At 40.7% G+C, this 12528-nt stretch overlaps 1 protein-coding gene across 1 annotated transcript in view; it reads left to right on the top strand.

The window, feature by feature from the left end:
* CTSC (cathepsin C) overlaps positions 1–12528 on the top strand; it is a 43409-nt gene that overhangs the window by 12605 nt on the left and 18276 nt on the right. Inside the window, exon 3 of the mRNA XM_004019763.5 lies at positions 8436–8602. Coding sequence (XP_004019812.3) covers positions 8436–8602 — 167 coding nt within the window. The remainder of the gene's footprint in view (positions 1–8435; positions 8603–12528) is intronic.

A 12528-nucleotide genomic window follows, 5' to 3' on the forward strand; every position in this document is an offset into this window, starting at 1 on the left:
AATACTGTAGTGGGTTGTCATTTCCTTCTCCAGGGGATCTTCCCGACTCAGGGATCGAACCGAGGTCTCCTGCATTGCAGGCAGATTCTTTACCAACTGAGCTATGAGGGAAGCCCAGTTACGTCATTAGTATTTGCAAATCCTGTTTTCGTTGTAAGTGTTATTTGAAGCCACTTGTTCGTTGAGTTAAATTACATCAGATGTAAGCCACTTGAGCTAAATTACATCAGATGTGCGTGAATCTAAGCATGCACACGTGAGCAGGAATATGCCGTGTTCCAGCCATCTTACAGGCAGCACGCTGCGATTAACAGGTGAGCCTCTGACACTGGAAGTTCGTGGGCATATCAGTGTTACTTTGTATATGAACTAATAGTGGAAGTTGGTTTTCAGTTTTATTTCTGTATTACAAATAAATATAAAATGTTCTTTCTAATATTTTAGTGATTATCTTCTCATTTTGGGAAACCACTGGTTGACAAAATAAAACTTTTATCCGCTGCTCAGTTGAGAGCTGGGTTTGAGAGTATAGGTTCTTTGATGACTTGAATAAAGTCTTAACAGCTTCGTATCCCCCATGGTAACAGATGGTAGTGTTTATATTGTTACTTGTGTAGTGTTTTAGAAGTTTTTAAACTCTTAATGTCAGTGTCATCTTTATCCTTGATAGGAATCCAATGAAGTAGATATCATACCTGTTACCAGCTGGCAAAATTGAGGCTCCTTAGTTGTGATTTGTCCAATGCTACATAAATGATAAGTGGAAGAACGGGAATTTAAAGGGAAAAGTCCTTTTTACTAAAGAGCATTTTTTCTCATAGCCAGTGCATTACAGAAAGGAAGTATTCAAATATTTGCAAATGTAATCAGGAAGACAGTGGAACAAAAGGGGTAAGTGATTTTCTCACACTTAGTGTCAAAAAGCAGTTGAGAATGAGATCCGGGATAAATAAGTTCTAAAATATCCCAACCTTTTCTTTTTCAATGGGTTAATATTGCTAGGTAATTGGATGGAATTGAATAGTTGATAAAATGAATAGGAAAGTGAAGCAGGGCGGCTTTCAGAATGGCAACTCAATGATAATTTTGAAGAAGCAAATGAATAGTTACTGAATGCTAGTAGTTTTCTAAACTTAAGTGCTAGGATTTGTAATTTCTTCAAATTTTGTGTGATTATCTATTTGTTGCAATAGAAATTGGCATCAATGAATGGAAACTTAAATTATCTCATTTGTGCAAGTCAGTATTCAGAGACTGTTTATATAAATAAAATAAATGAAAATGGTTAGAAAAAATTTTGACTACATTTCAAGCTGGATAGTGTGGCCAAAACTTCAGTTTCCTGCTTGGTAATATTTTCAGAAATCACATAAGATGTATTTTACAGCAGCAGAAAAAAATGACAATACTGAAACTATTCAAATCGAGAAAATAATGGGGGCACAGTGCGTGGTCCTCTCAAGGTACTAAGTACTTGGCTTCTGGAGTGGGTTAAATATCTCTTTTCTACTACGTTACAGCTGTCCTGCATAGTGGTAGTATAGTCCTCTCCTCCCCTTCATAAAGTAATTTCAGGTTCTAAAAGAAGACCGCATTATTTTAGATTGGGAAAACTACAGAATAATATAAAATAAAAATTTTAATGGAAAATAATTCCATCAAATTAATGTATAAAAAATGGTACATAAATGGATATAGCCTCTCTTAGTAATTTGCTTGATTGAAAACAGTTATAGTATTTAGGATTATTTTGGATCACTTAGAATGTTTAGATGGGGCTTCCTTGGTGGCTCAGATGGTAAAGAATCTGCCTGCGATGCAGGTGACCTGGGTTTGATCCTTGGGTCAGGAATATGCCCCGGAGAAGGGAGTGGCTACCCACTCCAGTATTCCTGCCTGGAGAATCCCATGGACAGAGGAGCCTGGTGGGCTGCAGTTTATGGGGTTGCAGAGAGTCAGACACAACTGAGCAACTAACAAGCACGTTCAGAGAATGTATAGACGCTCTGTATAAGTAGGGAGTCTGAATTATTTACCTACTTTGTGAATAATAAGAAAACCATAGATGTAAAGACTGTGCAGTTAGGAAACTTGCGGGGATATTTTGGAACTTTCAAGTCAGCCTCAGTTTACAGGTAAGGAAACAGGTTTGGAGAGGAAAAATTGACATTCCTGAAGCCATACTAGGAGTCAGAACTTGGGTCTCTGGGACCGCTTTTTAATTATAAAAGTATCACGCTTTAATTATAAACTTTTGAGAGTTTCTCATGTTACTGTTTAAGTAGAATTTGGCATTTGTTGTTCTTTCTGTTATTCATTTATTTACTCACTCATCCAGTAAATAATTGCTTTCTACTGCTAGTGTCCTAGTTACCAAATAAGCAAAAAATCCTGTTCACTGTGAGAACAATGCTTATGTGAAAAGAATAACCCTACAGGCTACTGTGAAATTACATGGGTTAGTATTTATAAAATACAGCCTGTGAGGCTGAGTCTGTTATAGCTTCCTGATTTTGCAGATGAGGACACTGAGAGTACAGAGAGGGTAAGTAACTTGCTCAGGATCACACAGCCTATAAGAGGCAGAACTGGATGCCATCCAGGAGTCACGCCTGCCGGCCATGTCCTCTACCTCTGCCCCGAATCAAAAATCTTAGACAAAAATTTAGGTGAAATTAGATGACCTTTAGATGTGTGGATCTTAGATGAAATCAGATGAAACAAATGTTTAAGTCAAACAAAAATTTTAAAATTAGGTGAAATTAGATGACCTTTAGCCATGTGGGTCTCTCCTTGGATGGAGAATTTAGGTGACCCTTAAGATGTGTAGGGCAACAATTTGAATCTGACTCATGAAGGCCAGTTAATTTCCACCTTTTTTTTTTTTTAAGGAAATAATGAATAAAGCAATGATTCTTACAATATTTGAACTCATACTTGAATTATATCTTCTCTATTTAACTTTGCAAAGTCTCCTTTTTTTTTTTTTCTCCCCATGAGAACAGTATCCCAAAGAATCATTTTGAAACTCACATAATATAGATGAAAACCTTTTGCAGATTGCTTAAGCCTTTCCTGTGTGGTTTCTAGGTATCTCCTCTCAGGGTTTTTGGCCAGTGACTTGTATGTTTATTTCTTTGCACTCCGTGAGAAGACGGAGTGTATAAAGAAATGGTGCCTGTGCATGTAAGAATTAAAGATTTTAAAATTTTAAAAATAAAAAACTTAAAAAAAATAAAAATGTTTCCAGGTATTCTTTGAAAAAGATAAAAAAAAAAAGAAATGGTGCGTGGTATTTGGGAAGAGCACTTGGTTTTAGAGTCCTTGGTTCTCAGTTCTAGTTCAGCCACCTCTTTTAGGTCTCTTTTCTGTCCCCCGAGTCTATACCTTTATGTTCTGTTGAACCTCTAAGATTTGTGAGTAATCTGTAAAATGTATATAAAGTATGATGTGATTGGTAAATGTTAAGATCCTGTAGTTCCATAATCTTGATGATGAAGGGTATAGAGTCATTGATCAATATGAACGGTAAGGATCTTTAGCACAGCTGGTCATGTTTTAAGGATTTTTTTCTTCTTCTCCAGTCAAAGTAACAACTCAGCCTTTCCCTCAAATGGAAATTCATTTCGTATTAGCAATCATGTTTATAACTATGACTAGCTGTGCCTGCTAGGCAAACAAAGCCACACTAACGAAATACATGGGGCCTATTTCTTCTAACGTGCAAGCCTTGAACTTTTGGTATGTTGGGAAAGTCATTTCATTTGTGATCTAAATTTCTGGGGAAATTTCCCAGGCTTTTCCAAGCATGGTTAACTTGCTGAACCACATGGTTTTGGTTCAGATAAATAATCCCGTGAATTACATGTTTGCATAGTTCACGGAGTTCCCGTTGTCTTAGGGTCGGGCGCTACATCAATACACAGTGTGTGCATGGCTTGCACTTACATAATGCCTGGAAAGTGTTATGTGACCGATAAGTAGTTGATATATAAGTGAAAGGGCTTATTGTTCGGTCGCTGAGTCATTTTCATCTCTTTGTGATCGCATGGGCTATGGCACGCCAGGCTTTCCTGTCCTCCGCTATCTCCTGGAGTTTGTTCAGATTCCTGTCCGTTGAGTTGGAGATCCCTCTCTTCCTTTTGCCTTCAGTCTTTCCCTGCGTCAGGGTCTTTTCCAGTGAGGCGACTCTTCGCATCAGGTGGCCGAAATATTGGAGCTTCAGCATCAGTCCTTGCAATGAATATTCAGGGTTGATTTCCTTTATGATTGATTTCTTTGATCTCCTTACAGTCCAATAGGATATATAAATAATGTTTTTTTTCTTTTTTTTTTTCAAGAAACTTAACCATAGTCCCAGACAGAACAAAGTTATTCTAGCAACATCTGGACCATCCCTCATAGATGTTCTTTTCTAAGACTTTGTTGGCATGTTTCTCATTCTTAGGAAATAGTATTTTTTTAAAGTGATGAGCTTTACAAAATCTATCTTTTTATAAATATATAACTTTATAAAGTTAAAAAGGTTTTATATAACTTTTTATATAACTATTTTTTTTATAAATAACCAAGAAAACTCCATTCAAAGGCTGTTTTCACCTTTCATTTTTAAAAAACCATGTTTCATATTAATAAAAAATTTTACATATTTACATTCCACTTAAGTACCATCTTGGAATTTTTTTCCTGTTAATAGCTCTTGGGTTGTTTTGTTTGTTTTTTCCTTGGACACCCTGCGAGGTTGTGGGATTTTATTTCCCTGTTCTTGTTCAGTCACTCAGTCGTGTCCGACTCTTTGCAACCCCATGGACTGCCACAGGACTCAAACCTGGGCCCCCGGTGGTGAGCATGTGGAGTCCTACCCACTGAACCGCCAGGGAATTCCCAGGTTCTCTCTCTCTCTCTTTTTTTAAATTGTTCTAAACAGAGAGGTCAGCACATTTTCTTGCAGGGTAGATAGTAAATGTTTTAGGCTTTATGAGTCTTATAGTCTCTGTTGCAGCACCTCATTCCTGCTGCTGTTGCACCAAAGCAGCCAGAGTCAAGGTACTATAACCCAGTGGCCCTGGCTGAGTGCCAGCAACAGTTTATAAAAGCAGGCAGCCTTCTCCAGCTTCTTCCTCTGTGATGAACATCCTCCTGTGTTTAGCTTTTTTTTTTTCATTTATGTGTATCTGACACTTTCAACAAGGTAGCTCTGAAAAACTCTTAAAGCCTTGTGAGATTACTTTTTTGTTTAATTGGAGGAAAATTGCTTTACAGTGTTACTGGTTTCTACTGTGAGTGAGTGAGCTCAGTTGTGAACGACTCTTCGCTGTCCCATGGACTGCAGCCCACCAGCCTCCTCCGTCCATGGGATTTTCCAGGCAAGAGTACTGGAGTGGGTTGCCATTTCCTTCTCCAGGAGATCTTCCTGACCCAGGGATTGAACCCAGGTCTCCCACATTGTAGCCAGGTGCTTTTCCGTCTGAGCCACCAGGGAAGTCTGCTGTACAGGACTGTACAATAATGCAAATCATCATAATTTTATATATAAAACCCCTCCCCACATGGGGCTTCCCAGCTGGCGCTAGTGCTAAAGAGCCTGCCTGCCAATGCAGGACCTGTAAGAGACATGGGTTCAGTCCCTGTGTGGAAGATCCCCTGGAGGAGGGCATGGCAACCCATTGCAGTGTTCTTGCCTGGAGAATCCCATGAACAGAGGAGCCGGGTGGGCTATAGTCCATGTGATAGCACAGAGTCAGACACGACCGAAGCGACTTAGCACACAAGCTCTCCCACATGAGCCTCCCTCCTCTCGCCCACCCAACCCCTGTGGGTCATCCCAGAGTGCCAGGCTGGGCTCCCTGTGTTACATAGCAACTTCCCATCAACTGTTTTAGATATGAGGGATGTGTGTATGTCAATGCTACTTTCTCAATTCATTCCACCCTCTCCCTCCCCCTGATGGATCCACAAGTCTGTTCTCTATGTCTGTGTCTCCATTTCCTTCCCTGCAAATAGGTTCACTGGTATTATTTTTCTAGTTTCCATACATATGCATTGATGTATGGTATTTGTTCTTTTTCTAACTTCACTTCATATAACAAGCTCTAAGTTCATCCACCTCACTAGAACTGACTCGTGTGTTCCTTTTTATGGCTGAGTAATATTCCTTTGTATATATGTACCACGTCTTCTTTATTCATCTGTTGATGGACATCTAGGTTGCTTCCATGTCCTGGATGTTCTGAATGGTGTTGCAGTGAACATTGGGGTACATGTCTTTTTGAATTCTACAGCAGAGATGGGGGGAGCAGTGGCCTAACCCTGCCTGTCCTGTCCACATCATATGGGGTTACCAATGTTAGATGGTTTTGATCAGTGAAAATAGCTTCTGGTAGTTCAGCATAATAAATATGAACTTTTATTAACTTTTTCACATGACATACCCTCCAGTGTTGCAGCCCAGTCATATCCTAGACCTTTATTTCAGTGTTCCTTTGTCCTAAGTTGGGGCTTTAGCAGAGACATGAGGAATGGTGAGTCAAACCTATGCTTGTGGAGATATTCTTAGCTCGGGGTAGGAATGCGAGCTTCACAGTATCATGAAGCACCAAGACAGAGCAAAATGTCCATGTGAGTAGCCTGCAGTCACTCACCCAGTGCAGCCGACTGGGTGGTGAATCCCAGGATCCAGACCTAGCTCTTTTGGATTCTAAGACCATGCATTTTTAACTCCATGTTGTTGTTACACAATCACTAAGTCGTGTCTGACTTTACAATCCCACAGACAGTAGCCCACCAGGTCTCTGTGTCCATGGGGTTCTCCAGGCAAGAATACTGGAGTGGGTTGCCATTTTCTTCTTCCAATACCAGGGATCAAACCCATGTCTCCTGCATTGGCAGACAGATTCCTTACTACTGAGCCACCAAGGAAGCCCTTTTAACTCTACCCCTAAAATTCAGAGACTCGGATGCAGTAAGGTAGTTTTGCCTTTAGGTGTAGTTCCGCTTATACATTCCTTTAAACTTGGGGTTTGCAAACCATGGGTCTGTTTTTGTAAATGAAGTTTAACTGGAACAGACTGTGGTTCACTCCTTTATGTATTTCTGGTGTACCTCTCACTGCAAAGGCAGGGCGGAGTGATAATGGCAGAAGCCTTATAACCTGCAAACGTTAATGTATTCACTGTTTGCCCCTTACTCAGGCCACCTAGCACAGGTGAAGTAGTATCCATTATGCTAGATTTAAGAGTCCACAAACTACATCCCGTGGGCTGAAACCACCCTACTGTGTGCCTTTGTAAAGCAAAGCGGTGAAACACAGCTGCCTGTGCTCATATCTTTATGTTGCCCTTCACTGCTTTTGTGCTTCTGTTCTATGAAGTTAGTGCCTGAAACTGTCTGTATTCAAGTCCCTTCTTAAAAAAGTTTACCATCATTTTTTTTTTCTTTCCTCCTCCTATGCTCTCTACTTTCATTCAGGATTATATATCCTTCCTCCATAAGGATATATTAAAATATGAGGGTTTTTTTTTAAGGCTCTGGAGCCAAAGTATGTGAGTTATTGATCTATCACTTCATACAGTTGACCCTTGAATGACATAGGTTTGAACTGCACAGGTCCACTTGTATTCAAGTTTTTAAAAAATAAATACATACTACAGTACTACATGAGCCAGGGTTGGTTGGTTCCTTGAATGCAGCACCCAGGATACAGATGGATGATTGAAAAATTATCTGTGGATTTTTGCCCGTGGTGTATTGGTGCCCCTGCTCTGTTCAAGGACCAGCTGTAGTTATTTTTCATTGTCAACACTGATATAAAACAACAGGCTGTGCTAGTGAAATAAAGTGGAGAGAATATTTAATAATTAGGATATTTTAACTCCCCATTCATGACTAGAATTTGTTAAGTTGGAAGGTTGACAGAAGAAAAAATTTGAATTCTTTGGAAGGTTTTTGTATTTTGCTGGAGTGCCTCTTCTCTGAGTGGACCAGTCTGAGGAAGTGAGCAGGACTGTGTTGTTTCTGCCCCTTCGCAGCTCTGTTACCGTAGGCACTGCTTGCTGTCTGAGGTGAGCCTCACTTACTCACTGGTCAGTCTCCTCAGAGGCTTGCCGTGATGATTAAATGAGGTGACTTTGGTAAAGTGCCTTAGAAAGCAGCTGCTTTAAAAATATTGTTTTCTTGACCTGCCTTTCGTTCTGTTGCAGGGTTGGTTGTGTAAATTTTGCTCGGTGGTCAGTGATGCTAATCCTAAAAATGTTTCTTTCTCTTCCTCTTTTAGAATAGCTCTCAGACTGAAACTTCTCAGATTTTGTTTTGCCTGACGGAGGCTGGTCCCTCAGGTGAAACAAAAAAGAGGCGTCGTTACTGTGAATGAGAGACCAGGAAACAGACCTGAGAGAGAACAGGTTCATGAGGCTTTTCCTTCTCTTGCTTGGTTGCAGTATAAAGAAGAGGGTGGCAAGGTAACCAGTTACTGCCACGAGACCATGACTGGCTGGGTCCATGACGTGCTGGGCCGGAACTGGGCCTGTTTCACTGGAAGGAAGACAGGAAACACCTCGGAGAACGTGAACGTGAACACAGCACCCCTTGCGGGTCTCGAGGAAACGTGAGTTGTCATCAATCAAAGATCCATTTAGTTTTGTATGGTGTTTATAAGGATGTGTCTATATTAATCCTTGGAAAATTTAATTTGATTATATTAACTTTATTTGACTTAGAAACATAAGCCATGTTATGTACCACTTTACTGGAAAAATACAGTGAGTGATTTAACTGAGAGAAGAAAGTATTTTTACAAAATACTTCTAAAGTAATGGACCAATGAGGGCTTTAAAGAATATTTATATAAAGGACCACAGAATTGAGTGACTTATACAGGCAAATGGAACAACAGACAGATTCCAAATCAGGAAAGGAGTATGTCAAGGTTGTATATTGTCACCCTGCTTATTTAACTTATGTGCCAACCATGGGGTTGCTAAGAGTCGGACACGACTGAGCGACTTTACTTTCACTTTTCCCTTTCATGCATTGGAGAAGGAAATGGCAGCCCACTCCAGTGTTCTTGCCTGGAGAATCCCAGGCACGGTGGAGCCTGGTGGGCTGCCATCTATGGGGTTGCACAGAGTCAGACACGACTGAAGTGACTTAGCAGCAGCAGCAGTAGCAGAGTATATCATGCAAAATGCTGGGCTGGATGAAGCACAACCTAAAATCAAGATTGCCGGGAGAAATATCAATAACCTCAGATATGCAGATGACACCAGCCTTATGGCAGAAAGTGAAGAACTAAAGAACCTCTTGATGAAAGTGAAAGAGGAGAGCGAAAAAGTTGGCTTAAAACTTAACATTCAGAAAACTTAAGATCATGGCATCCGGTCCTATCACTTCATGGCAAATAGATGAGAAACAATGGCAACAGTGACAGACTTTATTTTTGGGTGCTTCAAAATCAATGCAGATGGTGACTGCAGCCATGAAATTAAGAGACGCTTACTGCTTGGAAGGAAAGTTATGACCAACCTAGACAGCATATTCAAAAGCAGAGACATTACTTTGCCAACAAAGGTCTGTCTGGTCAAGGCTATGGTTTTTCCAGTGGTCATGTATGGATGTGAGAGTTGAACTATAAAGAAAGCTGAGTGCTGAAGAACTGATGCTTTTGAACTGTGGTGTTGGAGAAGACTCTTGAGAGTCCCTTGGACTGCAAGAAGATCCAACCAGTCCATCCTACAGGAGATCAGTCCTGGGTATTCATTGGAGGGGCTGATGTTGAAGCTGAAACCCCAATACTTTGGCCACCTGATGCAAAGAACTGGCTCATTGGAAAAGATCCTGATGCTGGGAAAGATTGAGGGCAGTAGGAGAAGGGGACGACAGGATGAGATGGTTGGATGGCATCACTGACTTGATGGAGATGAGTTTGAGTAAACTCCGGGAGTTGGTGATGGACAGGGAAGCCTGGCGTGCTGCAGTCCGTGGAGTCACAAAGAGTCAGACACGACTGAGTGACTGAACTAATCCTAATACAGAAAAATCATTTTATTATTGCCATGTAATAAGATGTTGCAGGCTTCTCAGATGGCCCTAGTGGTAAAGAACCCACCTGTCAATGTGGGAGACATACGGGACATGGGTTTGATACCTGGGTCAGGAAGATCCCTTGGAGCATGGAATGGCAACCCACTCCAGTATTCTTTCCTGGAAAATCCCGTGGACAGAGGAGCCTGGCGGACTACAGTCCTTGGGATCACAAAGATTTGGACAAGACTGAAATGACTTAGCACAGCACAATAAGATGTTGCAGAATCCTTGCAGATACATATTTATTTTGCATCAAATATAGGTGATACTAATCTAACATAAATCTTACGGCAATAAATAACCGAGTTTCAAGTTCTTAGTATTTATGTAATGTTTTTGCTGAGGCTAACATAACAGATTACACAGACTGGGTTAAGCAACAGAGATTTGTTTTCTCCTAGTTCTGGAGGCGGTAAGTCCAAGGTCATCGCATCAGCAGGTTTGATTTCTTCTGAGGACTCTGTCCCTGGCTTGCAGATGGCTGCCAACAGTTGTCCCTACACAGTCAGCCTGTCTGTGTTCTAATCTCCATTTCTTATGCCAGTCATGTGAGCTTCCCAGGTGGCTCAGTGGTAAAGAATCCACGTGCTAATGCAGGAGATGCAAGAGACTTGGGTTTGATGCTGGGTCGGGAAAATCCCTTGGAGAAGGAAATGGCAACCTGCTGCAGTATTCTTGCCTGGGAAATCCCAGGGACGGAGGAGCCTGGCAGCCTTTAGTCCATGGGGTCACAAAGAGTCTGACATGACTGAGCAAACACACACACACATACCAGTCATACTGGAGTAGAGCCCATCCGTGTGACCACATTTGACCTTGATGTCCCCTTTAAAGGCCATGTCTCTCAATATAGTCACATTCTGATATACTGAAGGTTAGGACATGAACACAGGAATTTAGCTTATAATAGTTAATATTTTTCTTAAGTCAGGTCCAGTGTAAGCCACTGTGAACCACACAAGAGATTTCAGACTTTATTAGCTGGGAAGGAAAAGATAAATATTATTGGTAGCAGATTTTCTGTTTTATTTGACTGTGAAATCCCCTGGAAGTGTGTATGAGCAGATCACCCAAAGCCAGGCCACACAGGCAGTGAAGGGCTCTATAGCAGAAAAGGGGGACGTGAGTTCAAAGAGGACAGATTGCTCTTGTCTGGGAAGGCACCCCCCCGAGATTTAGACCAATTCATCCCCTCCATTTTGAACATAGATTTTAAGTTGCTTTGCTTGGTTTGACCCGTGAGTGACACATTTCCTGTGAAGCTGCTCACTGTGTACTATGTGCTTTTCTGCTATTTCAAGCATTGCCTCATTTAGTGAAGAAGCTACAGGCAGAGTGCTCAGAATCTGTGCTGCCTCACTTGGAAAATAAACATTTAGGACTAAGTTACCGTCAAGGTCTCTTTCCGCTCTTAATGATCAGATCTCAAGATGCATATTTACAATTTAAAAACGTGTTTCCTTTGGTGTTGAAGAAGACTCTTGAGAGTCCCTTGGGCTGCAAGGAGATCCAGCCACTCCATCCTAAAGGAAATTAGTCCTGAATATTCATTGGAAGGATTGATGCTGAAGCTGAAACTCCAACACTTTGGACAACTAATGCTGAGAGCTGACTCATTGGTAAAGACCCTGAAGCTGGGAAGGATTGAAGGCAGGAGGAGAAGGGGACGGCAGAGGATGAGATGGTTGGATGGCATCACTGACTCGATGGCATTGAGTTTGAGTAAGCTCTGGGAGTTGGTGATGGACAGGGAGGCCTGGTGTGCTGCAGTCCATGGGGTTGCAAAGAGTCAGACATGACTGAGCAACTGAACTGAACTGAACCTGTGTCTTAAGAAGAAACAACTGCAACTGTTTTTGTTGTTTGCTAGTTTGTCAGAAATAGAATACAGAGAGTTTTATGTTTAATAAATGTACCTCTCTGGTTTCATACTTTGAAAAAAGTGGGAAAGTACTTATAAAAACAGTAAAATGTTATCAATGTGGTTGCACATTTCTGTTATTATTGCCAGTGCTTCCAGGTTGTTTGGCTATATCTCAATACTCTCTCTATGAACATCTGAATTAAAAGAGAAAGAAAAGTTCACAGTATGCCTAAAGTTACTCAGGTTAGGTATATCTTACTTAGTATAACTGAATGTTAATGGAAGTTATACACTCACTATATGAATAACTTAGAGTAAATATAACTTATCTAAAAAGTTATATAATATGTAATAACTTACATAATATAACATATAAGTATAACTTATTTACTATATGTATAACTTACATGTATGTATAGTATATGAAGTTACCCATATACTATATGGATAGCGAGTCATACTTAAGTCATAGAACCTTTTTTTAGTAGAAATAACATGGTGAATTCTGTAATTCCTGGCACCTGGCACATAGGTGTAATACGTGTCTGAGTTAAATGAATCATCAACTCCCTCAGTCTTTTGTC

The sequence above is a fragment of the Ovis aries genome, chromosome 21, assembly GCF_016772045.2.
Source record: "Ovis aries strain OAR_USU_Benz2616 breed Rambouillet chromosome 21, ARS-UI_Ramb_v3.0, whole genome shotgun sequence".
Lineage (NCBI taxonomy): Eukaryota > Metazoa > Chordata > Mammalia > Artiodactyla > Bovidae > Ovis > Ovis aries.